Source organism: Rhamphochromis longiceps, linkage group LG2 (genome assembly GCF_057381845.1).
Source record: "Rhamphochromis longiceps isolate RC_006_pf linkage group LG2, R_longiceps_female_GT1.1, whole genome shotgun sequence".
NCBI classification, from domain to species: Eukaryota; Metazoa; Chordata; class Actinopteri; order Cichliformes; family Cichlidae; genus Rhamphochromis; species Rhamphochromis longiceps.
Genome location: NC_140558.1, coordinates 31927780 through 31955736, shown reverse-complemented (window position 1 = coordinate 31955736; position 27957 = coordinate 31927780). Strand labels below are relative to the sequence as shown.

Genomic DNA, 27957 nt, shown 5'->3' with positions numbered 1-27957 from the left:
CTAAGTTTTAGCAAAAAATGAGTTCTTTATAACGTATATAAATATATAAACGCAACACTTAAAGACATTATCAGGCACTTTCATTCCCCCTGCCTTTTGTGTGCTGGTTGAGGTGGGAAACAGAAGGGAAGTAAACACATCTGCATATCTGAGTCATTGGTTCCAAAGGAGCTGCTATGGGCTGTCTCTGCAAATCTCTTCTCTGCGTTGCTTATAGCCCACCAGCAACAAAGTCTCCCCCCCACACCGCTGATGCCAGGTCAGATAATTCAACGCGCTTTTAACTGATGTGGTTAGATCTGAGGGTGGCAAATCTGATTTCAGATCTCCTGATTTCAAGTGGCTCTGCACCTTTTTTAGGTTATCTTTTCTCAGATTGGAAAACATGTGCCCACGGTCTAAAGCAGAGAAAGGCGGCATATGTGTCGCTGCCGTTTAGTGTCCAGTTGACGGTAAGTTGGCACAGTTGGTGTAACAGAGTGGGCCAAGACCGGTCAGGCCCTCTGTCTGCACGGTAGCCATCACCTGGACAACCAAGCATGCCAGCCCTGTGGCTGCATCTGAGGGATCAAAATAATGGCATCAACTGGCAACAAGACAGGAGCATCTACTCTCTGTAAGTGCTTCACAACTCCATCTTTCACTATATTCTAACCAGTGAAGATGCAACAACGCTGACTTCACCCATTGGTTTGCAAACCTCTTTTAGCTCTAACTTTTTGCATTTGGGCCACCAATACTTGTGATTTTGCGAAGAAGGTGGAGATCTAAGTTATTTATTAATGGTAGCAAACTGCAGTAATAGACTGTGTTACTGTATCACATTGACACAAACATATGCTAATCGATCTGTTTTTTCTGCTTATCCTAATCAGAATTACAGGTATACCCTGCACCGTTCACCAGTCTGCCGCAGGGCTAACACAGACAGACAACCATTCATACCCCCACTCACACTAACAGCCCATTTAACTGTTAAACTAACCCCACTAACTGCATGGAGAACCCATGCAGACATGAAGAGAACAGGCTAAGATCTTCTTGCTATGAGGCCACAGTGCCAACTACCGCTCCTGCTAATTAGCTTACAACTAAAATACTAGAATGTCCCCTAACAAACCAGAGCACAGATTTCCTACTTTTAGTATTAGATTACCTAATATTTATAAAAATGCTTCCTAAGTAATCAAAATCTTAAAACATGGTCAACAGGTCTAGTGCAGGAAATAGCTAAGATAAAGATTAGCCAATAGGTAGCAGATACACCCACCTGTCAGTACAGCCTGTCATGCTAAGCCTTAATAAAATGCAGATAGGTGGGTCATGCTTTACATGCTTTATAGACCAAACTATTTGTGTAGCTGGCTGTAAACATGTTTATTTCTGCTGTAAAGTTGGCTACTGACATGTGCAGCCAGCCTCATGTGGTCAGTTGGGGAACTGCATTCCTTGCTCTTCCTTCTCTGGTTCATTTTTCAGCTCCCAAGGCTCCTGACTGATACCAACAGAAACAGAAAGGCAAAATGATGGTGCTCAACGTGATTTGTACGGCGTCCATTCGTGTGCCTGTACTAGAGATGGACCGATCCGATATTACGTATCGGTATCGGTCCGATACTGACCTAAATTACTGGATCGGATATCGGAGAAAAATAAAAAATGTAATCCGATCCATTAAATATCACGAAAGCACCTCACAAAACTTGCAACACGCCATAACTCACCTCAGAACGTTAGCACGTCGGAGCAGTATGCATCACGTGATAGAGCGGCTGTGGCATGCAGGACCTGTCGGTGGTCTGGATAGCATTTGGAGCTTCGCTAGCAACCCGGCATTTCATCTCCGACAAAGTTATCCCCGAGAGAAGTAAAGCAAGTGTGTAAGTCCATCTCTGAATGTTTGTAAAGCATTCCTGCGTTAAGCTTAACCGACTGCCTCTCGCTCTCCGGCTGCTACTTCAATCATGAAACTGCTTAATGATCAGCTGATCGGCTTTTCTGTCGCGAGTCCGTGTCTCTTGTTTGCTTTTGGCCCACTTTGCACCAGAAAGAGGAAACCAGTGGATAAACAACAGCAGCACGTTTAAGCTTGATCAGCTGTTGTTAGAATTTATTTATTATTACTTTCTACTCCAGGATCTTTTTCTACGTAGCTGACGGCTGGTAACTATGCAGGGGCGGATCTAGGAAAGTTTAGCCAGGGGGGCCGATAGGGCATTAACAGGGAAAAGGGGGCACAAAGACATACTTTTCTTTCTTATTCTCATTTAAAATGTCTAGCTTTTAATTATTTAATATTTATCTGAATCACCCAAAGTTTTAATCTGATGTAAAATGTATAGAAGTCCATTATTGTATATAGTAACTGTTAAGTCTAATATACCCTAGTAAGCTATAGTACTTTTTCCTTTGGGAAGGTACCATCTGTGCAGTCTGCAATTTTGTTGAAGAAAGATGTTGAATCTATTTAATATTTCTTGAAAAAGAATTGATTTCTGTGTATTTTTTTTTCACACTGCATCAAATTAAGGTTGATTACGTCGATTAAGCATCATGAGGTGGAGCGTGAGGGGTGGGTCCCTATTTTTATTTATTTATTTTTGTTGTTGCTGGGAGTTGGAACCCTATTAGTTAGGTTGCTTAATATTTATGCTAAGTACTCTTTAAAATACCAGAATAGGGAGGATGGTGTAGGTTTAAGTTTATTAGATTGATCAGTATTGCTGAACTATGAAATATTTTTTTTTTTGCATACAGGTATAACAGAATAGCTTTAGTGTAGTTGTTGTTTTAAACTTGAGTATGAACTTATACAAAATGCAGAAAGATATTTTAAAAACAGTTTTGTTGATTAAAAAACACTATATCGGATTCATATCGGTATCGGCAGATATCCAAATTTATGATATCGGTATCAGTATCGGACATAAAAAAGTGGTATCGTGCCATCTCTAGCCTGTACTGCTCCTCCAAGGACCAGGCTCATACAGCAGGAATAATGAGCCACTATTCTGTTATATTGCAGTGTACCAAACAAGCATACACAAAAAGAGAGACTTCAGGGGTCAAGGCTTGGCACTGGCTTTCTTTCTCCCTGTCTCCCACAAGCTACACACACACACTTTCCTATTTCTTTCATACTGTACTTCCCAAGTGTGTAGGGGTCACCATGGAAACCTTGTCTTTTGCAGGAAACGGCCGAGATGTTGTGATGAGGTCTCGACAAAAGCTTATTGATCTACAAGATTTGGTGCCCGTTTAAAAGAAAAATCTTGCTTTGTGTTGTTGAGACTTGTAATCGATATGAAGAAATCCCTGGAAACAAACTTGACGAATTGATACTCTTGAGCTATTCAGAGTTTATGGGTCTGTGTTTATGGGTTATTTCTGGCCTGTAGTTTGTTCCAGTAGATCATTCTCACTGTATTTGGTTGTGCTTTGTATACTGAGTGGTGCATGTATATATGAGTGTGTGTGTTCCATGGGTACTTCCTGTGGTTAGCTCTGTGCAGCAGAGATGATTCATGACTTTCAGTGTTGTTTGAGAGAGTGAGAGAAAATTCACGCTATAAATTTGCCTCTTTCCAACACTCTATGTCACACTCATAAATATACACACACAAACAACCACACACACACATATACTCCCGAGCTTACACTGTTCCAACTCCCACACAAACTGAAAAAAGTGCGCATCTTCATTTATGCTTTTTTAGGGTAACTGACACAAATGAACCAAAAATATCTTCGCATGCAGTCATTTCACATTTCCTCTGACTAGCAGCTCGTGGTCATGGATATAAATGTCATAATCACATAACAATAGGCAACATTTGCTCAGTGTTTTCTTATAAATTCACTCGTGTAAATAAGCACTTTATAGGAACGGGGTATTTTCAGAAGACTGCCTCCTAATATGAGACTCCACTATCATACATTATCAGGAAAAGCTGCAGCACGCTTGAGTCTATAGTACAAAGTCCCTTTTTTGTGGTCCTGCAAAGGCTTTGTGCTGCGTTTGTAGCTCAGGTCACAAAGAATAGCCCACAGGAAGTGAGAAGAGCTACAACGGCTCAAGAGTTCGAAAATATAAAGGAGAAATAAAAGGCCAGTATGCCTGTGTATATATGCCTGTGTATATATGCCTGTGTATATATGACTATATGACTCTTCAGTCACGCACATTAGCAACAGCAATAATAGCAGCCCTATACTCAGGTCTATGCTCACCTTATCATTGTGTTATCTGAAAGGGGAAAGTCCGCACACAGGAAATTCACACAAGTTCACTTACAGTATCCATTTACAGTTCAGTCAACAATTTTCCTTTTTCAAATGAAGCCACAACTTCCTGATTACTGATTTTCCTCTCTTCTTTGTTACTTTCTTTTTTTTCTTTTGCTCGCTCTGTTTTTTTTTGTTTTTTTTCCGAACGTTGCGTCACTGGGTTGTGGTTTACTCACTACTCACAGTGCACAGGAAGTGTGTTGTGGCAAAACAGGTCCCTGTCACTGTTTCCACTCCTCACTGAGGACCACAGAGCTAAATTTAACGCCAATAACAAGATCACAGGTGCCCAAAATACTCACTTCCACATACATCGAAGTTTTATTTAGCCACCCGTAGCTATTTTTACTTAACCATGTTAATATACTTATGTCTGGGCTGAGGTTACGTTTACTTTGTGACGCAGTCTGCCACAAAGGAAACAGCCTAAACCAATTAACAAGCTGTAGGATTAGAGAGGAGCTAGTGAAGTCAGGACAGTTAGCCACTAAGACACAACTGACCATGACGGTCACATGGCTGACGTCTAGCCAGAAAAGAGACTGACCGACCATAGTTTTGACGTAGATGTGATGTCACTGATCATTTTAACGGCTTAGCCATGAAAGTGTGCCAAAGACAGACAAAAACACAAGAAGTGAAGTCTGTTCGTATCAAAGACAACACATTCCATAGATATGTATCATGACTGGGGTCAGGTCATGTGCCTAAGACCAGTTGCTGAATTTAAGGAAGTGAAATGACAGCCACGTCAAAATCGGTCAAATCTGGCATCATAAGTCAGCGTAAAAATAGCATACGATGGGCTATTTTAACCTTGTGGCTCATGATTTGACACCACAGGAAAGGAGAACTAAGAAATGGGCGCTGAATGGAAAATGCAAAGTGAAAGAGAAGAGGGACCAATTACAAATACATGACATGGAAAAAAAACAAAAAAAGAAGAAGGGGAAAAAAAACAAACTAAGGGGAAAAAATAATGTTAAAATTGCACCGGCGTGACACTGCTGAAGATATTCAGATCACTTCCTGGACTGTATCAGCAAAGAAAGAGCAGTATCAATATCAGCCCCATTATCTGGAGCAGCTCTCCTCTCCACCCTTTGTGTCAAGGGTATTGTGAGGCCTCGGCTTAACCCACCTCCGTGCGCTGGCATTCAGTTAGAATCAGTGCGGCTGTGATGAGGCGGACTTGGACCGCGGCCAGGGCCAGAGTGGGTTTCAGTCCAGCTAAAGTTACACTCCGCTTCTGCTAGCTCAGTGTAGCTGGAAGCAGAAGCCAACTGTGGGGCAATTACCCAAATGCTGCCGAGTCATGTTGGCCAAAGTCTGGTCTGCGTTCATGTGGGGGTGTGTTTCGCCGCATACACACACACACATAAATACACTCAGAGTACACTGCTGGTCTGTTCACATTGTAGAATCAAGATTGTTTGAAAGACTATATGAACACATAATAGTCTTAATAGTTTCAGTCTGCTAGTTTACATCTATTGCCTTTCTTTTTCCCCCCCCGTTAGTACTTCCTGCCTTCTCTTCATTTTCTCATTTTCCCCACATTCATCCCTAATTCACACCATGTGGATGTACATGGAACTTGGATAGCCTGATGTAAAGTAAACCGGACTTTGGAGAAAGTCTTATTGTCACCAGCACAAAAAAAAGTGAGCCAGCTAAAAATAGACAGATTTACTCCACCCCGTCCTCAGAACCCTGCAGGAGATCAGGCTCGGGAGTGCAACTGTAAGGCCGGGGTCACTGTGTTACTATGGTGACACAGCCACGGCAGCATATGTGTGTATCCAGGAATAAGGGTTTTATGTGAATTTTGAATGTGTGTGTGGCTGCTCACTTTCTGGGCCTTGTGTCTCTCTACCAGCAGCAGCAGCAGTCTCCCAGCCACTGTTGAGAGAGAATGTTGGGTAACAGAAGTCTGGAGTTCCCCTGGACTCACTCCAGACCTTCTTTCCCTCCTGCCTCTCTTCCCACAGTCCTCCCCTCCTTCTCCCCTCACTTCCACTTGCTTCCCCTTGTTCCTGCTGGCTCGTTCACTCATGAGTGATATCGTGCGTGTGTGTGTCCATGTGGACATTTTTCCCAACAGCCTGTACTGTAGAACTCCTGGTTTATTTTTTCTTCTCACAGTCGGTCATCTCCTTTTCTAATTTTTTTTTTTTTAGCACTTTACACACCAACCTTTAGCAGAACTCAAATTTTGGACCATTTTTTTTTTTTTCATTTAACCCTGATAGACTCTGTTTCCCTATAAAACCATTATGTAGAACTGATCCCAGATCAGCGTCTGCTGTCTCAGCAGCTCACCACATCTGCTCTGACTCATTTTTCTCTGGTTCCCCATTCCGAAAATGAGAAATGAAGGCAGCTTTTAAAAACAATTTGTGCCTATTTGTGGCTCTATCCTAGCCCAGTCAGACTATCATCATCAGCGCATAATCGTCACCACCGTCATCATCATCATCATCATCACCATCATCATCAAAGCAACAAATCGATGATGAAACACTACTGCTCAATCTAGAGAGAGGATTGTTCAGGTTTAGGTGGGCAGACACTTGCAAAAACTTACAGGATTCAGAGATTGAAAGGGAGTCATCCATGCCTTATCTGAAATTATTAAAAAGACCAAGTCTATTTATAATATGATCCAGATTTATTACTCTTAGCTGTTTGGGTTTTTTTCCCCTTAGTAGAAGCTTAAATCCTTCAGCACAGAAAGATACGAGAAACTGATAAAGAAAAAAAACAGTAGGTGTGCAAACGTGATACATGTCAGCAAGGCAAGACAAACACTGACTTGGCTTGTCTTAGCATGTTCACCTGCACCCACTTCACTCAGCACTTAGCCTTCGTGCCAGAACAACAAGCCGCTGCACGCTTCTCCCACAACAGCACACAACAGTAACCTACCCTGGTTTGCACCCTGCGCTGACGAAGCACCGCGTCACAGTTTCCGAAACCTCTCCTTCCACCTTTGCATCACCATGCATGACAAAAAAAAAAGAAGAAAAAAAAAAAAAGAGAAAACATAAAGTAGGAGTATTAGTAAACTAACAGGTTCCGTTTAAGAGTTACATTCAGTAGATTCAGAAGAGAATTAGGAAAACACACACTTCCATCCAAATTACTTCCACTTTCTGAAAAAACTTTGGTTTAAAAGTGTCAACTTCATAGTTAAAGCAAATATTGCTCATTGAGTTTGTGATAAAACAGAATGGCTGAGTTAGACGAGGGAAACACACTGAGTTAAGGTCAGTAATTTATAAAACATGCAAGAAAGCAAGTACCAGAAATGAGTGAGTCACAGCTCAAGAAAGTCTTTCTCAGGAGATTTGAATGTTTATAAAAAATGTTATATGTGGTGTTTTAAGACCGCCATCTGAGAGTAAAAGGGAAACTTTATGTGACTGAGCAGATAAGTGACTTAAATTAGATATTTTTATTTGTCTGGCTGCCCTTAAACAAGACCACAGAGTCTGGGACGTCTGAGCCACAGCCACTGAATGAGAACGAAACACAGTCTACTTCCTCTTTCCACCCATCAGCCGCTTGCTCCACTCACGGAGCAACGGATGTGATGTCACTTCCTGTTTGGTTTTCAGCTGCACTGCAAGCAAGCACAGAAGTAGCAGCTTGGTGACAGCTGCGAGTGGAGCTGGAAACATGCAAATAAACAGGGTCAAAGGTTAAAGCTGGCTGATTGTAAGTGTTTGTAAGCTCTCACAGCTGCTTTTAAAGCCACATTAGAATCACTTAACTCTTTTTTCTTTCTTTCTTTTTTTTGCTTTAAACTTAAGCTTGTTGTTTTTGACTGCATGGCTTTTACATAAGTGTTTCCAAATCAACTTTTGCAGCAGCAAAAGCTCAGAAATCACTGTGGGTGATATATTTGCATAACACAACAACCAGGAGCACACTTTCTTGCTTACTTCATAATCCAGTGGTTCTGTCTTCTGTGTTTTGTGGTCTGCAGATTTCTAAGAGTGAGTTTCTCTCTAAGAAGAACCAGTTACGAACATATATTTAATGCCCTTTGTAGTTCTCATTGCCATTGCCAAAGCTATTTGCATTCATGGCATGACATGATGTGACACCGCTGTATAAGGTTTTTTGTGGAGCTAAATATAATGGATGCAGTACGCTCAAGTTGTTGCTATAAATTGGTCCACGTGTGTTTATCTGCACTTAAAACATCATAGCCCAATTTGGTCATTTACACCAAATCGCTTTGCAGACCTCTGAGAGTCCCTGGCCCCTGCTTTGAGAACCGCTGGCCTAATATATATATATATCCTGTATTATCTCTTCTGCCAAAAAGAGCGGCAGTAAGAAAACTCCAACTCCTTTGCCTCATCATCTGTCGTTAGTTGAGAGTCTCTTGGTGACAGACAGGCAGGCACTGTGACACCCAGCCCTGGTAATAGAAGGCAATTATAAGCCCTGGCAAGAGCTGTGGCAATGGGGAAAACTTTTATACAGCCCCCCTCCTGGGGCGCTGACATGCAGACACACTGAAATTAATTGCTACAAAACATCAGACGAGCTTGACGCACACATGCGCGTAGTCAAACTCCTGGAAAGGAGAAGGATGAAACAATGCACATCATGCAACGTTACACTGATGCGCGTGAGGAGGAAGAAGAAGAAAGGGAAAGCAGCAAAGAGAAGCAGTGAAAAAACAAGTAGATCCCTTCCAACAAATCATGTTTTCATCTAAATAAAGAAGCCAAAGACAATAGACTCGGGTACCTTGGAGACCAGGAGGACTATTTCTCCATGGCAACCAGTGTAGTGTGTGACAATGCCGCAGTGCGAGGGTTTGAACTGCTAAAGCTGTCTGGGAATGCAGAGATAGATGGGGGAGAGAGAAACTCAGAGAGTGAGACCCACGGAGGGCTGTCGGTGTGCTCGTAATGAGAACACACACTGTCACAATCCCACTGCGAGAAAAATGGAAGTTCATGACTTTCCAGCCCACGTTATTTTATTTTCTTTGACTCTTTAAGTCAATACAAAGACAACTCCTGTTCCTAACTAAATTATGACACTAAGCCTGTTTATGTTTCCGACAGTGCAAATCCAAATATATTCATAAGTAAACATTTCTCTGGTGTTGCTATGGAGTTGTTCCCTTGTTAGAAAAAAAAAGAAAGAAAGGCAGCACCATGTGGCCCTCGTACAAGATTTATTTTAATTGTGTGGTGTATTGTGGCCAGGAGAATGTCAGACTATATGCTGGGTGTGTGCTGTCGACACACTTGTGGATACATGTAGTCGTGTCGGCCCTTGGACACGATCACCCCTGTGTAAACGAGGTTGCGTTCGATGTGCCACGTGCGTTTGTGTGTTCGGATTGCAGGACAAATAACGGAGCGTGTTTGTCTTTGTCGCAGTTCTTGTGGCAATAAAACTATTTCAAACTTTTCACTTCCTGTTTGATCGCTCCTCTTTATACACGTGAAAGCCCAGGTTCAATGGAAGTCCATTGTTCCACGATGTTGTGGGTAAGTTTTTTGTTTTGTTTTGTTTTTAAGATCTGGAGTTCAGCGTCAGGCTACTGGATGTTTTCTTTCCAGACTGTGCACCGCTACAAGTTTCAACAGCGTCCTCACCCATTTCTCCTTGTCAGCATCGCCCGACAACCATCAACATGCAATCTCCTTTGTGTGTCTTTAGTTTTATTTGCAGTGCGCTTTATAAAAATTCATTACACTGTCTGCCGCCAGCGTAGGCAGAAAAATATTCCCTCAGCTCGGCTGAACTCTCACCCTCCTTTAATGTAAACACGGCTCACTAGTCACGTTTCTCCCATTAAGGTAAATGCTTGCATTATGTATGAATCTAGTCTCCTTAATCCAGTTGCGCCATTAACCCGCACCGCCAGTCTTTTTCAAGGCCTTTCATAAAGAGAAGTGGAGACAACTCTGACCCTCTTAATTTGTAATGGATAATTTAAAGCATTAGTGTAAATTAGATTACCGGTAATTACGTATCACATAAGATGTGTTCTTCTCCGGCTGCAGCGGGATTTGAGTTTACAAGATGTGCTGTTGAATCTTCAGTCTAAGTGACCCAAAGTGACATTTGGCCCTCGAGCATAGACTTCTGAAAAAACCATTGTCCCGTAAGCCAAATGCTTCTGACAGATATTCATTTATTCATTCGCCCCTCTTTCTATTTTCTCATTTGTTTTTCTCTGCAACGGCCGCTGCAGTTATTGTTGTTTGTCGTCTTGTCTGTCTGCCTCGTCAGCCGTCATGCCTGTTGACACACGGCACTCTGAGTTAAATGATTATTGTGTGATTGCAAAGAGTTGCGGGGCTTTCTGATGGAGACCTGTCTCCCCAGCCCTGTAGGCTATCCCACATCGGCAGTCTCCAGCTGGGGATAGATGGGAGGGGGGAGGGAGGGCTGGGGTTAAGGTGGGAAGGGGGAGGGAGAGGGGCTTTACCTGAATCAGCCCGTCATGCCTGCCCTCAGGCTCACCTGTCAACAACCCACTAACAGTCGCTTTCACTCTCTGTTGCTTTCTGGCTCTTCTTTTCCATCACTTCCTCTGCTCCTGTATCTCTCTTCACTCATTTATCTCCCTGCCTCTCACCCTCTCCACTCATTCACTTCACTTCTGCTCCGACACAAAAAACAAATAACTCTCACCTGAGCGGATGTGTCTGCGTCTCCCTCACTCTCTCTCTTTCTCTCTCAGACTGTCATTTTCACTTCACAGCAAGTTATTGGAAACAGCTTTGGCCATCGGACTCAAGGAGACTATTTGTCTTGGCAACTTCTGATCTGACTCAAAAACTCAAATAAACTCTGGAGAATAACTTAAAGGTTTGTGTGTGTGTGTGTGCTTTAACTGTTTGCATGACAATGGGTTTAGAGAGGTCATCCTTTGAGAGACGGGTGTGATTTCAGGGTAAGTTTACCAAATTTTCAGTAGCTCAGGCAATGTGTTTTTAGCTCTTGGTTCCGGAAAGGAGAAGATAAAAACCAAACCGTCTCCCCTTTTTTGCCATTTTCTCAATAAATGTGAAGGTCCAAGAAGTGAGCGGGATGACGGTGTGGCCGTCTGATGCAATATTAAACCCACACTGCATAAAGCGTCTCCTCCACAGAAACAGATGTGGCCGGGAAGAGCCCTGTCAGACTGCGGACTAAAGCAAAGTTTAGACTCCTGACAAAAAGCCGAAGACTTTTAGTGGAATGAAAACAACTCTGTTTTCTGTCTGCTGTGAGTACGTGTGCCACGAGTCACGCCCAAACATCTTCACTAAAGAAAACAAATCAGTTGCTTTTCAGTCTGGACGCTGAGGCCACATCTTTCTGCCTCCCTCACTCCCCGTCTCTTCCTGTCTGTCTCTCTGCCCATGTGAAGACGTCAGCACTGTGAGCAGCACTTCCAGCCAGCTCAGTTAATCAGCCAGAATGAGGAGTTTTAACCCAGTGTGTGATGTAAACTTGAAATAAATTTGGTTTCTGCCTGGTTTCTTTCTCTGCAAACTGCATGGCATAAAGTGACTGAAGAGGATGGGTGTATTTTAAACGTATTAATGAGCAAAAATGAATAAAGGTTTTGCCATTTTTTTAAAAAAAATAGAGTGCATGGTAAAAAGTGCACTGTTTATACAAAAAACTTAACTTTGAAATCATATGTATTTACTTAATTTCCAACACTGGAAAGGAAAAAGTATTTGCAGTCTTGATGCTAACCTCAGCAACTACCTTCAGTTGTTATCTCAGGTACAGTTTGTGGTAAGGTTATTTGGATCAGATCTCACAACAGTCAATAACAGCACAACAGGTGCCTTTTGTCAATTCAATATGACTTTGAATAAATTTTTTTCCAAGCAGTCGAATCAGAAGTCACTAATTATTATTATTTTGATCAGAAAAACTAATGTACACAAGCTTCTCGAGTCTATAATGTTTCATCAAACAGAACCTCTTCGCTGTGGATGATGAATACTGAGCTGACCTGTTTTTTTGTATCCATCGGTCCTGTCAGCATGCTGGGGTCACCCACGGATTATGGCACAAGAAAGCATTTTGTAGCAACCTTTAAATGTTACCCGTTGCTGTGAATGCTGCACAGTGTGGGGAAGCCCCGACTTTCAGTGTGCTGCCGGTGACTCATCCGGAGCTGAAAGGTCAGGGGTCAGCTCTTTTGTCATAAGCATCAAACAAACAAGCTGGGTCCTCTGTGAGTCACACACAACCTCTGGGGCACATGGCAGGGTTGGGAGGGGGGGTGTCTGTGTGATGTTTTTGGTAATTGTTTCTCTGTCACCTTCCACCTTCACGAGGCAGCAGCAGACGGATATGAAGATGGAGCAGCTATTGGATGCCGCAGCTCTCTTTCTCCGTGATACACCACAGCCATTCCTGCTCCACAGCCTGCGGGGTAATATGACAAGGAGGGATGCTTGCACTGACTGAGAGAGCGAGCAGATTGTTTTTCAAACATCACTGGGGCCTAAAGCTTTAGTAGGTCAGCTCCCATAGTAAAAGAAAACTTGTGATCTTAAAGTCTCGCTGCTAAACACAGAGCCTGCCTTCCACACTGGCATTCCTGAAATCCTCTCAAAAGGGGGGGCATAACTGTTTCAGAGTAGCAACAGGTGGTGTGCTGTAATCTTCTGCATTGTATTGTCATGGGCTGTGTTAGATTTCAGTAAGCGAGCCAAGGTTTATGATGACTGGAGCACAGAGTGACGGTGTCAAGTATTTAAACAGACACACGTTGCTGGATGTCTTCCCCAAAAGGCAAAAGGCAGTTTCCAGAATCCCATTAGATCCATTTGGCTTGTCACGCGTGTCAATTAGTCCAAATTCTCTCTACATGTTTAAAAAAAAAAAGGTCAGGGAGGCATACTCTTGTTGATGTCACTTTAAAAAAACTTTGAGAGAAAAATGACATTTATCAAATAGCCTCCTATCATGTTCTCAGCTTCTCTCCCCATCACTGTGTGACTATGGGCTAATATTCAGCCTGTCACTCTGCCCGAGACGATCAGGCCTCCGCTCTTCTCCCATTTAATTATCAACTCTGGCTGTGTATATAACACATCCAGGCCACATCTAATTTTTATCATAATAAAAAATTGCCCCCCTTCACACACACACACACACACACACACACACACTTTCCCACATGCTCAAATAAAACTATGAAACTATGATCCTGTGCTCCAAAATAACCAGGACCCGCTTTTTTTCTTCTCTGTGTCATTACACTACCCCTCCCACCCTCGTGTCTCCTCTGCCAGATTGTGTAACATCCAGGCTTCAGTAGCTGTCATCACCCACCTTCTAATCCTGGTCCGCCCATCAGGGGTGCACACCTGTATGCTAATGAGGAGGGATTGCACCACGGCTCGGTGTGGGCAGCCCAGGAGGTGAGGCGATGTGACGGAGGAGTGGGAGTGCCTGCCTCCCTGGCTGCCCTGTCTACCTGACTGACTGCCTGGCACTGGGTTCTGAAAAATGCCAACACAAAGCTTGATATTTGCTCCCACATAGATACCGTGGGTGAGAGGATTTTCTTTCATTTTCTATTTTTCTATCCTCCTACCCACCTTCTTCATCTCTTTTTCTCCACCTGCCTGGGATTCTTTCAATTTCACATATTTACTTATTGCGCTCACCTCCCTGTCATTCTATTGTTCCAACTCCTCTTCATGGATGCTCTTTCTATTGTTTTTTGGCACATCTACCTACTTCCTCGTGTTTTCCTTTCAAATCAGGACATGGTTAAATATTAACCATTGCTCGTGCAGGATATGCTTGTGTGTGTGTGTGTGTGTGTGTGTGTGTGTGTGTGTGTGTGTGTGTGTGTGAGTGAGAGAGAGAGAGAGAGAGAGAGAGAGAGAGAGAGAGAGAGAGAGAGAGAGAGAGAGAGAGAGAGAGAGAGAGAACAGGGGCATGACTGTTGCGTGTAATGTTAGTTATCTTTTTTTTCCTCATAGGTCACCGGAGTTTGATCGGGTGAGGACTCCTCTGCCTGGTTTGTGTGGGCAGTTATTTTGAACTTACCGATGAGAAGAAACCGCTGACCTACATACACAAATATGCAAAAGTACACACAGATCCTGAGCATCTACACACGTAGACTAATTCTCCTTCTCCTGCCCTTACAGCATCTGGCTTCCACCCCCTCCATGCATCAGAGTGAAGAGAGGCCCAAACAACCACTGTGAACTGTTTATCATCTTTATTACTTTATTACTTTTCTGAGAGTTTTCCCTAACCTGATTTTATTACATTGTCATCAGATGATGAGTTCTCTCATCTGCTGCTCTCTGCTCTTTTCTTCTTTGCTTTTCCACAAATTTATCGACCTTGGTAGCTGATGCATGACAGCGGTGGTGGATGCAGACAGGAGTTTAGATTTGGTATCATCACCTTGCCACATTTAAAATCATTTTGTGTAACTCACCATCATTGTAGGCTGTCTCCTGGTCTTTTATCATCAAAGTAACAGGCCCATGGAGGAGGAGAATTCTTGTAGCTGAAAAGCAGAATGTAAATCCAAACGTTAACTGTGTGTGTGCACGGTGACAGGCTAGCATTTTTTTCTACGCATTGCCACATACCTTCAAAATGTATTAGATTTATACGTCCAGTATCCGGATGAATAAACAGAATTACACATTCTCCAGCAGCGACATCTACTCCAGGCATATTTGGATTTTGTAAAGGAGCCTCTGCTCCAGATCATTCATAATATATGACAGAATTTTGCTATCACTCTAATAGGGGTAAACAGAGACATTTGCCAGAGGCTGAATGGAAAATGCCTGCAAGGGGATGCAATCCAGCAAAGACCAAACGCCAGTTGTGCGTACCTGAATGATTGTTTTGTTACCACATCAATCGATCCATCGATCTATGTCAGTTTTTTTCAATCAGTCCGATTGTGATAGCATGCTTGTGACAGCGGCATCTGGATGGGGCAGTTTAAACGTAGTTCAAATGCCTTTTATTCACTAAACCCTGAATGTAAATCAAATTATATTCATCGGCAGCATCTTTTCTCTCCCTCCCTCTCCTTCTCTTGGACCACCTCAAAGTTTCCTGCCCACGATATTTCCCAATAAGGTTGCTCACATATAGATCCAGTCAGCAGCAAGTGAAACACATCGATTTCCCGTCAGCTTCCACCGAGGAGTGTAGGAGCCCCAGCCGAAACTGGAGCAGCCGGGGTAACATCGGTATCCCGCTGGCGTCCTGGCAGCTGTGCACAATGTTGTTAACGCGGCCCATTAGGCCGCTGAGTGGCAGAGAGATTCCCTGAATATTGAGCAGGGGACACCCCTCAATTAGATAGATCGGTCCGTACCTCGTCAGCAGCCGCACCTATCTGTCCTCATTAATCAATGACACCGCCGAAAGAGATGGAAAGTTAATTTAGGAGAAGTTTGCTGCCATCCAGCAGTTTGCAGCCTCCTAATTCTCAGACCGCTGCTTGAGAATTGTCCACACACACACACACACACACACATACATACATACATACATATATATATATATATATATATATATATAACCCCACCGGAATAAGTGTTTTTGGCTTGCTCTGTGCGTCTGTTTAAACACTAACTCGGTCCTCGTAAGCAGAGGTTTTAGAGAAACGCTCGTCCATGCAACTCGTAAGTATCAGTAGTTGTTGAAAAAAAGGGCGTTAAAGTTGTGCGTGAGCTGGTGTTGCAGTTGGGTTTTGCGTGTTTTGGACCCAAATTGTTGTACAAGTTGTTGGAATTGTGTTTAAAAAGCGTTCGTCGTGTTTTTGGCTTGCTCTGTGCGTCTGTTTAAACACTAACTCGGTCCACGCAGCGCAGTTCTTCTGTTTCACAGAGTGGTTACAGGCGAACCGCGAGTTAAGCTGCGCTTTTAAACACAGGACCGTAATTCTGTCGCTAACATTAGTTATTGTGAGCGTTGGACATGATTTGCACTCCATTCTCTCATTCGCTGCCAAACAGCGATCGGCTTTGCCAAAGGAAGCTCCAAATAAGGACAGGGGAAATGGAAACCCACCGGAATAGGTCCTTATGTAGTCACGACCTTATAAGGCACGGCGGAGCAGGGCTTTCCGGCAGCAGCGCTGCCTGCTGCACAGATGGGAAATCCAAATCAAATCTATGGGACGACCGGGAGAGCGCAAGAATAATGCTGCTGTCTATGAAGATACATTGATTCGGGAGAGAGGAAGAGCGGCGTTGTCTTCACAATTTACTGTTAGAGCTTAATATAAAGTCTCTCCTCTCTGTTTCCCCCCCCCCCCCCAGGCCAGCGTCATGTGTCCTCCACTGCACTGCCTAAATATGGGCTTCCTATGCTCCAAATATGGACATCTACGTCACAAAGCACATATAAAAGGAGCGGGGAAACCTCTCGGCTCATAGACAGCCCTGAGAGCCCACAAGAGCAACTGTTAGAGCCGAGATAGAGAGACAAACAAATAGATCTCACTGACAGAAAAATCACATTAAAAAGTAAAACGTCAACTCAAAACAACATCAATCCAAAAAGGTAAAAAGCCTGAATTGGAGAAGTAATTTATTACAAAAAGTCGAAATTAATCAACAGATTAATTTTGATGAATCTTAGGGAATGAGTATAAAGGAGACGTTTGATTTTTTCCGAAAAGACAAGTGGATCTTTACTCACCTCTAAGAGAAACACGGACAACGACAGGACCACGGGAGAGCAAGAGTCACGGACTAAAGACAGAAAAGCTGCATCTTCCTCGGCATCAGAAGAAGTGTGCAGCGCTCCCTGAACGGGGCTAAGTGATTCCTTCCACCTGCGAGGCACCGCTCTGCTAACGTGCGCCCAGCCTCCACGCACTCAACACCAGCCATCAGCGCAGTCTCAGCCCTGCAGCTTCAGCACCAGCAGAGGATGGCTGCAGCCAAGACTGAGATGATTCTCCCAGCCCTGCAGAACTCCGAGCCCCTGAGGTTCTCTCACTCCCCCATGGATAGCTACCCTAAGCTGGAGGAGGTGATGATGCTCAGCTCTGCAGGGACCCCATTCCTCTCTGCGTCTGCACCAGAAGGTGCCGGTTTTGGCTCCGGGGAGCCAGGAGACCAGTATGACCACCTCGCTGGAGGTAAGATCTGGAGATTTTTTTTCTATTGCTTCTGGTTGTTTATGCTGCATTTAAAACCGAATTAAACGCATCTGTAGAGCTATAATGAACCAAGAAAGAGTTGACAGAAACAGCAATGCAACTTACAAAAATATTATTTATGTTTGCTGTTTATTGCTATTTCACTGGATTAAACAGTCATGCTTGATTTAAGTTGACATTTAAGATTTTTAGTTATAAGTCTGCTGCATGTAGTTTTGCAGTCTTCCCCTTTAGCTCACTGAACAATATTGTTTAATATTATAATTCTGTTAAAACTAAATACAGAGAAATAAAAACACCTTACTTAACACTAATTTATTGATAGCTCTATATCCTTGTCAGGTCTCTAAAGACTCAGACTCTGCTCTGCTACCGCATGCTTCTCAACACTCCTACAGCTCAATTCAAATTGCATTTCCAAAAACGGCTGAACTGCAGTTTCGATGATCAATCGCCTCTGGCTCTGTGATGGGTTTTAGGAATCCGAACGCTGTGCTTGTGTGTGTGTGTGTGCTCGAGCTTGTGAAAGACAGGAAGTAGGAAAATAAAAGAAAGATTGAGAGAGTTTGAGCCAATGTGTTTAGAAAGCATGCGGCTTCTGTTGCTGTTTAGATAGACACACTTCTAGGGTTGAGGGGTAAAGAGTTTAGTTTGAGGGTGTTTCTCTGTGTGGGCACCTGTCTGATCTGTGACAGGAGAGAGGGGTGACACACTGTCCACTGCTCTGGCAGGTTTCCCTCTCCCTCCCTCTGGATATTGACAGTTTGATTTATGTCTCTGCTTTCTCTGTGCTCCCTGCAGATACGTTACCTGATATCCCCTTCAACTGTGAGAAGCCAGTGGTGGAGCAGACCTACCCAACCCAAAGGCTGCCCCCCATCTCCTATACAGGCAGCTTCACCCTTGAGCCCGCCACCACCTGCAGCAACAGCCTCTGGGCAGAGCCGATCTTGGGCCTGTTCTCTGGGCTGATAGGCAATGTTGCGCCCAGCTCTAGCTCTTCCTCCGCAGCCTCACAGACCATCTCATCCTCCTCCTCTTCAGTCCCATCTTCCTCTTCTTCCTCGTCTTCTTCTACCTCCTCGTCCTCATCTCAGAGCTCCAGCCTCAGTTCTTCGATTCACCACAGTGAACCCAACCCAATCTACTCAGCTGCCCCAACCTACTCCAGCTCCAACTCTGATATCTTCCCAGACCAGGGCCAGGCTTTTCCCACTTCAGCTGGAACAGTGCAGTACCCACCCCCTGCTTATCCCAATAGCAAGACCTGCAGCACAAGCTTCCCTGTGCCCATGATTCCTGACTACCTCTTCCCTCAGCAGCAGGGAGAGATCAGCCTGGTCCCTCCTGACCAGAAGCCCTTCCAGAATCAGTCAAGCCAGCCCTCCCTGACTCCTCTTTCTACCATCAAGGCTTTTGCAACCCAGACTGGTTCGCAGGACTTAAAAAGTGTCTACCAGTCCCAGCTAATCAAGCCTAGCCGCATGCGCAAGTACCCCACCCGGCCAAGCAAGACACCACCCCACGAAAGGCCGTACGCTTGCCCTGTGGAGACCTGCGATCGGCGCTTTTCACGGTCTGATGAGCTGACGCGTCACATCCGCATCCACACAGGTCAGAAACCCTTCCAGTGCCGCATCTGCATGCGTAACTTCAGCCGCAGTGACCACTTGACAACGCACATCCGTACTCACACCGGCGAGAAGCCTTTTGCCTGCGAGATTTGCGGACGCAAATTTGCCCGCAGCGACGAGAGGAAAAGACACACAAAGATCCACCTACGGCAGAAGGACAAGAAAGCAGAGAAGGTGGGGGCAGTGGTCGCAACAGCAACCCCGGTCTCAGCAGCCTCACCTCCCTCCAGCTACCCCTCTTCCATCACTTCCTATCCTTCTCCAGTGTCTTCTTACCCCTCTCCAGTCACCTCCTGCTACTCCTCTCCCGTCCACACTTCCTACCCATCTCCATCCATCGCCACCACCTACCCATCGGTGTCCATGTCAAGCACCTTTCAATCCCAGGTGGCCTCCTCCTTCCCCTCGTCAGTGGCATCCAACATCTACAGCTCCCCTGTCCCCACCCCGCTCCCAGACATGCAGACCACCCTTTCCCCAAGGACAATCGAGATCTGCTAAGAACGAGCAAAGACAAGAACTTTTTTTAGTCTCTCCGTACCTCTCTTTCCTTAAGGTTTTTTGAGGGGAAAGAAATCAGCATCAAAAGGACTTTGTTTTTCCCCCTCCAAAAAGCACTTTTCTGCTCCCTGTGCAGTGTTAGGTGAATCTTGAGATTTACCTGAAAGAGAGAAAAAGACACATGTCAAGGACCGGGCAAAGACAATAGAAGATGAAAAGGGATTTTTTTTTCTGTCTCTAAAACAAATGCAGCACTTCAAGTGCATATGGGACTCTGGAGACAGAGAAACTGCCAAGTCTCTGTTATAGGTACACAATAACCATGAGACAAACAGATCGCCTGCAGTTGAAGTACAGAGGCATGTTCGTCCTTGCAGGCGGTCATACAGTACTAAAGACAATGAATGATATACATAAGCTATCATATATGTATATTGTACATGTGCCACGTTTCGTTTTTATCATTCTTTGGTACCACTGATGTGAACAGTTGTTTGCATATTTGCATTGTATTATTTGAAGTGAGCAGGGCCATATTTTCTACATACTTTCTCTATTATGTAGTGATGATGCTGTGATACGTTTCGACATTGTTTGAAGAAAAAAAAAAACGCACTTAAGTATTCAAGCATGAGTAAGAGTGATGTTCGTTTCTGTTTGTAAATATCATCCACTGGTACTATCTCTTTCTCTCTTTCTCACATGTGACATATCGCTCAGTTATATGGAAAAACAGAGAAAAGAAAAAAAAAACATTTTCTTTTTTTTTTTTTAGAAAAAAACTTAAACGCTCCTGTTATTTGGTGCCTTTTGTGAAGCCTTGTTGATTGTGTGACATGGCTGAGCGCGAGAGACGATGCACAGCATCTCGCCTTAAGGGTTGAGGGACTATTTTTGTTACAGAATGTACACAGAGGGAGTGAAGGGACGAGCTCCGAGGGCACCGCTTCATTTTATCAGAATGTAAGCAAAAAAGGATAAAAATTATAAAGTCTATTTTTGTAAAACTGAAATGTAAATATCTACATCTTCAAGAGCTGGAATGTTGAAGTTACCTACTGAGTAGGCATGGGATTCTTTTGTATGTTATATACATGCAGTTCATTATTTTGTGGTTTATCTTTATTTTGTAATTGTGTTTGTTAAAACAAGTGACTGTTTCTGGCTTCTAAACACATTGAATGCGCTTAACTGCCAACGGGATATTTGGTGTACAAGATATCCTTCCAGAAATGAAATATAAATAAAAATCTGAATATATATGTATATTTGTTTTCATGTGCATTTTTGAACATTTTCACTGGTTCTTCAGGCCACCTTCGTTGCATCAAATCTCCACTCTTGATTTTGCCATGCATGATGCTCGTGCTTAAATGGTATACATTTCATCAGCTTACTTGTTAATTGCCGGCAGATTATCAGTGGATTTACAGCATAGCTTTACATCACAGAAAGTTGCCCTTTAATGTAAGGGCAAATCTGCAAGGCATGATCTTGTGGAAAGTCTCCATTTCAAACCCTCTTATTAATGATAACGCTAACCCATGACTCCCATGCCTGTAAACACTGAAGATGAGGAATTCTTATCTAGATCCCACTTGCTCTTGAAGATACCCAGCTTATCTAAATTTCCATTTCTTTTTAGATTTTAGGATATATTGCTGGCCCTCCCCGTTGACTAAACAGCCTACAAGCAATTTGATCTTTTAGCAAAAGACCAAAAAATAAGAAGAAATATTCCCGTCTGTACAATGATGGCGAAATGAGTTTTAGGTAGGGATGTCTGAAACCAGCTGTGCTTAGACATGCACGGGGTTATTTTCATGGGGTGCAGGTGAAATCCATCACAATATAATTACCTTCCTTTCCGTGGTTGGCGAGATGCTGTCACCTCGTAGTGAATGAGCTGTAACACACAATTGGGCAATATCTGTGTAGGTTAGTCTGAACTGTTGCATGGCAGCAGCTGAACAGAATGGCCCTGAAGGTTTAAATGCTGTTTCTTTGGGTTTTCAAGCAGAATATAATAACAGCTTACTCGCACCATCATTACTCATCTGCCACTGTTCCCTAGGCAAGGAACTCTTGCTACATGTTTGAGTATGGAAATAAAACAGCCCGGATTTTTTAGCCTATGTAGACACACACACTCACACGCACACACAATCCCTCCTCTCGCAGAGCTTTGGAGTAATTTTGTGTTGTGAAATGCACTAACCAAAATACTCACAAATGCAAACACAGCTAAAATAGAAAGCAGGAAAACAAGTAGAGGAGAATAATGGAGGGAAAGGGAAAATAATTAAGATAATTGGTCTCCTGATACCAAATTTCCAAATTTGGTCTGATGAGCGTGTCTGTATATCGGTGTGTGGGTATTTGTGCGTGAACAGTACGCAGGCATCTCTGTGCAATATAGACATCTTTTAACGACTCAAACTACTGTAGTTACTTCACGCTGTACGTCTGCATGCTGCTCATGTACAAGTGTGCAAACTATGCCAAGTTACAAGCTTTTGTTCTATTCTACTGTCTTTTTAAAGCTCGGCGTCCACCACCCTCACTTCTGCTGACACTATGTGTGTGTGTTTGTGTGTGTGTGTAAGCTGAATTATGTGTAAAATTAAAGGAGAAAAAAAATGCATTATAAAGTTACAATGGTCCATTTTCTTGGATATTGTCTTCACCGCTGCTACACTTTCATAAATATTTGAAAGTGCAGTAGAAAATCACACAAACACAAATCAGCATTGTGGTTGGTCTCTGTGCTGAGTTAAGACACCTTGATGTTTAAATTATGATGTTCCTCACTCAGAGCCATATCTAGCCTTTTTTTAGGCAGATCTTGAAACTCCTTGTGTGGCTTAAAATCCCAGAATCTGTCATTTCCTGTCATTGTTTACAGAATTATTTTGGTTCTTGGCTGCAAGAAAAAAAAGCCATTCAGCAGCTTTTGCATCACAACTTTCTCATATTACCCTGCTTTTAGGAAAGTCCTTCACTCAATGTGAAAACCACACACGGCGCTTTTCTCTCAGTCCTTTCTCGTGTTAGGAGACAGTATTTCAATTTCAACCAGTTTTGGTCAGACGGGGGAGGCTGTGCCGCGACTCTGTCAGAGTCCAAAACCAAAATGCTAGAAAGAGAAACGGGCCAATATTGCTCAATGTATTAGGGAATTGTGTACCCCATCACATCCTTTGATTCAAGGCTCTTCGTCGCATATCAAAGCTCACGCACTGGGCCTGTTCTCTTTAGGGAGGTGAGAGAGGAGTGTAAGAGGATTTGGGAGTGCAGATGCGTTGTGGCTTCACTCTGTTGTAACTCACAATGGAGCCACCTCACACCCCCAGCGGGCTTCCATTTCAAGAGCCCTGCCTTTGTTCAAAAATGTATTTGTTCTCTTATTCTTTTCGGGAACTGTGTAAAACAAAAAAGAACGAATGGCGAAGAGAACCATCCCTTCTCCCTCAGCCCTACAACCCCGTCCCACTGCCACCTTGTTGCCTCTCTCTCCCTCTCTGCCTGTACCTCTCTCTCCCTCTCTGCTAGTGCATATTTTGCTGGAGATGCTAATGATCTCCCCCCGCTGTATTCTGATGCAAGGTCTGTCTACACTTTTCCCTTTCATCCACATACAAATGTGCTCTTATTGCCTCTTCGCCCTCGGGCCTTTTAAGATGCCTTTTTGAAATATGCCTTTTGATACGCACATCATTGGCCAAGTCCCTGCAGTGATTAGAGCTCTCTTTAATGTGAGCAAGTTAGAAAGTGAATGAGGGGCTCCAGGGCCGGCAGCTATCCGTTCTCCTCTACCTTCACCCCTTGACATCTGCCGGCCCGCTGGGGGGATCCCAGTGCCGGGTAGGATGACCCAGACCCATAGACCCTGCTGGCCATCCTCCATCTTTTATCTCCACTTGGAGATTAAGCACATGAGGAATGACACTGGAGGATCGCTTTTATAGATACATGGTACTGTATGCTTCGGGGCCAGATTCCTGTACTTTATCATAGGAATGTGACAGGAGGACTGCTCTCTAATGTCTTTTAAATATGCTCCATTGATCTCATGTTCAGAGCCTCACTCTGCCTCACTGGGATGGCTTTTTTTTTTTTAAATCTTGCCAAAAGGGAATGCAGAGTCGTCGTCAGGTGCTTTCTCCTGTTCTGCCTCTTGCACTCGACACCTGTTGTGTCTTTTTGGGGGGAGAAGTAGGTTATATTGAAACTGCTTGATTTCGAACCTCCTCACATGTACATTTCACATAGATTGCAACACTTCTACAGATATGGTATTCAGGAAATGTGCACAGGCTGAAAAGGAGTTGAGTCAAAAACTCCATAAGTTATGACACACCTGGACAAAAATGCAGTCGTTCTGTATTCAGATGTCTTCTCGGGTTGCAAATAAGGGGGGGAAAAAAGACTCCAGTAAACCTGAAACAACAGATCCTCTCTGTGAATCTAAAGACACACAAGCGCATAATAGATTGTCAGAATAACACAAATCTGTTCACGGTTTCTAGGTTAAGATGTGTGGATGTGTGTGTTTGCAGTGTACCTGTTCAAACACACGAGATATAAGAGCAGCGTAGCTTACAAGCATCTTTGAAATTATTTGCGGCACACAAAAGAGATTTTTGACGTATCACTTCCACAATAATCTACAGGTGTCCTGGCAACTTTAGCTCTACTTAATAAGCCATGCTTGTTTGAAGTACATGGCTTTGAACAGACAACAAAACAGTGCATGCTTAAGTACCTCCAAATATGACACCTCTTCAACTCAGCATCAAGTACACTACAGCTTTACAAAAGGCACCTGGGTGGCTCTGAAATGCAAACAGGCCCTCATAAGTCTTTATGTGTCAAGGCTAGTAAGTGGGCTTGAGTTATTTTATTTTCTGTCTGTTAGTCGGAACATCATATGCAATCCCTGAGCAGGGTCTGCGAGGCTGGGTAAATAAATGCAGTCATGCCTCTCAGAGTTTTCTCTTTTTATCAAAAGGGGACGCGTGTTGTGCGGCGGATGGCTTCCAACTGCACTTTAGAGGCTTCTGACAGCACCGTGCAAGACCTCAGTTCCTAAACAACAATCATTTAAACAAAAAGACTCATATAAATGTTTAGATTGGTGAGGAGTGTAAATTATTATTGAGATTCTCCCCATTTCAAATGAAGCAACAGAGTTATATTTCAGCGCCATTCAGTTTTCACAGCAGCCCGGATTATAGGTGCGCGCTACAATATTCTGATTATGTGATTGTGTGTCTGCAGGTTTCAGGACTGAATATAACTCAAGACAAATTTGCATTACATAGTTTGGCTTTCTGCTGCAGCTATTATAGACTGGAAATAGAACCATAAAACAGGCACAAAATCAACTACTGTGCTCCGTGGGTCAGATCAGAGCGACCTTTGCTTCACCGTGATGCATCAAAAGCTGAAAGAGACAGAGGCTGAACAGAAAATCTCGCTTCACCCTCCAGATGTGCCCTGCAGTGACTTCACCACCTGTCACTCAAAAGGCGGAGGCCAGGTGTTTGTTCCAGCACCGCAGCCACCTGCTCTGAGATACAGTGCACACACTCGCTCACTTGCATACACACACACACACACACACACACACACACACACACACACACACACACACACACACACACACACACACACACACACACACACACACCGGTAAGTGCGCTGCTTTTCCATAGAACATCAGCACTGACTATAACTTAATCTTACCCCACTGCCAAAAATGATCCGTAACCTACTTGTTAGGTAATACCTGTGGATCGAGTCAATAATGACTGAAGTGAAGGCCTACAAAACTACAAAAAAAGCCCCAAAACTGCATTGCTAATACAGGAAAGAAAACCTGCATTACTAGTTCAGGACCAAAGATAAGAGCATCAGGACTACCAGCAGTAGAAAGAGACATAATTTATCCCGGTGTTTTATAGTTTTGACTAACATTAACAATAGTTCGGTGCGCTGCGCCTGCTGTGCTTTCATAATGCAGCGCCAGGTATTACAAAAGCACCCCTTGTCATCTGCCTGCTGCTAAACCTCATTTGAAAGCGGGGGCATTATAACGTACACAAAACAGGATATTCGTGTTTCAAATGAATGTAATTTTAGGCAAACAGGTTTATGTGTGTGACTGCATGTAAGTTGTGTGTGCGTGTGGGAGTGCATACCTAAGTGTTTTTGCCATGTGTGCCTATATGCAGGAGCCTTTTAGGTGTTATGAGTCTCAGGGGTGACAGCATGATCGCGGGGGAGAGGGAGAAGTGAGAACTGGGGTGGAGGAGGGATACGGGGAATGTATATCATCATCTGGCCAGGTTTTTCTTTCCCGCCCCCTCACTACAGCTGTCCTCCATGTCTGATGAAAGCCTTGCGCTGCTATATTTGTCCCTCAGTGATGAGGTGGAACTAATGGCTACTTTCACACCAGCTGATGTCATCAGCGTGCTGCGTCTGGGGAGCAGGAGTGTGGGATACCTGCTGGGAGCTTCTGTTGTCCAACAGCACACGCACATGAACACAAACACACGCACATATGTAAATGCTCATATGAAGTCATGAGCTCGCTCGTTTTATACCTGATGCTCTCATCGGAAACTCTGAGGACCGGAAATTTCAAGGGTCTGTTTAAAAGAATGGATTGCTGCCTTTGCTGAAAGTTTAATTAGAAAACTAATAACACTTTTATGGCTACAGGTAAATATGAAGCCAATAGCCTGTGAACTTAACATAGCAGAAAAGCAGGGGGAAGTTCTGTTCATATTTACCTTACAGACACCCGGGAAGCGTGGTGTCATAAAGAGCATTTTCCCAAAATGTACTCTTCCTTTAATCTAATCTAATCGAATTATCTGCTGATTTATTTAAATACAAATCTAATAATCTCTTCCTCTGCTTCCTCTCTGTGCCTGTCCTCATCTGCCTCCAGCTAGTTAAAAGTAAGCAGTGTGTGGCGTGCCGAGCACAGCCACATCTCTGTCACATCAGCACCGTTAGGTCCTCATTTAGGGCCTGTGACTGCATGCAGTGGCATGTCAGCATCTGTCAGCTCTGTCAAGTGTGTATGTAGGCTTTTACGCTTCCTAATGTGAAACAGTTGACAGGTTATTACTGCCTTGACCACAGCTATAACCCAACTTTAACCTGGGAAATTTTTGGCTGGGTGCTCAAATGTTTTGACAAGGTGATAGAAAAGTAAAGTTTTCTATACAGTCGACTCAAAACATTAAGCCTAGGGTAAGCTGTACATTACTGTTCCCTGGCTATCATGTTTCCATTAGGATACATCTGTGATCAGATCATAAACTCAGTATGCTTTCAACGCTTCAATCGTTTGGCTATAAATACCTCGGATGCCCCCTCGGTGAAATTACCCCTCAGCAGCCCTATCTCCTCTTGCCTTCCATCATTTTCATCCTCTAATGTACGTGAAGCCACCAATAATCGTGCTAGATTACAAAGAGTGCGCATAGCCCGTGTGTGTATGTTTTTTTACAGCTCGGAAATATCCCTGCAGTTAAGTGTAATTTATACAAAGAGGGCCACACATTTGACCCGTCGACGTGCACATGCGCGCGCACACACACATACACACACACACGGTCCGCTGTGCTGTCTCTGCACCTCAGGGTGCAAGCGTGTGTGCTTGCATGTGTGTGCATTTAGCTCTGTACACTGCTGCTTAATAGAGTCCTCCATTGTGAGTAATGACCCCAGCTCTTTTCTGTTATTCTATCCAGACCAGCGGGCTAAAAGCTGCTGTAAAGATGAGAACGAGGGTCTCTCTGTTATTCCAAGGCAGTAAAAAATGAGGAGAAATTGTCGTTAAATGAAAGGCTATTCTTCCGCTTTGCCGTGCCCAAACACACTTTGTCCCATCTTTCATTCATTTCCTCCAACATTATGGGGATGTTAAAGGTAAAAGCACAACATTAGACTTTTACCTTTAACATTCATAAATCAACAACAAACAATCGTTTGTTCTCCCTCTGAAGTGTTTTCTCACATAATCGCACAAGCACACATAAATCGTCCTCTGTCGCCACAAACACCAACATCACCACTCCATCCATGCGTTGGTATGAAGCAGCAGAACTACACTATTCTGCTTCTCTGCAGCGAGTTATAACGTAATCTCCCAGGGAGACGTGACAGGATGTGTTTATTGTTTATTTGTGAGTTTTTGTGTCTCAGATTATATTTCCACACCCTGCTCGTCTACGGTCCATCCTCTTTCTCCCCTTTAATTCCTTTTCCTCAGTCTGCTGCTTTTCCTCAGCATGTGTGAGCGAGCGAGAGGGCAGGTGCACGACTTAAACTTGTCGCTTTTGCAGATTTATGTCTGAT

The 27957-nt window shown here is 43.7% G+C and overlaps 1 protein-coding gene across 1 annotated transcript; it reads left to right on the top strand.

Moving 5' to 3' along the window:
- The first annotated feature begins 16725 nt into the window (after positions 1 to 16725).
- Positions 16726 to 20791, top strand: egr1 (early growth response 1). The gene is made up of 2 exons (XM_085423455.1): positions 16726 to 17422; positions 18245 to 20791. The coding sequence occupies exons 1-2, from the start codon at positions 17212 to 17214 to the stop codon at positions 19576 to 19578; spliced, it is 1545 nt and encodes a 514-aa protein (XP_085279581.1). The 5' UTR covers positions 16726 to 17211; the 3' UTR covers positions 19579 to 20791.
- Positions 20792 to 27957: the final 7166 nt, after the last annotated feature.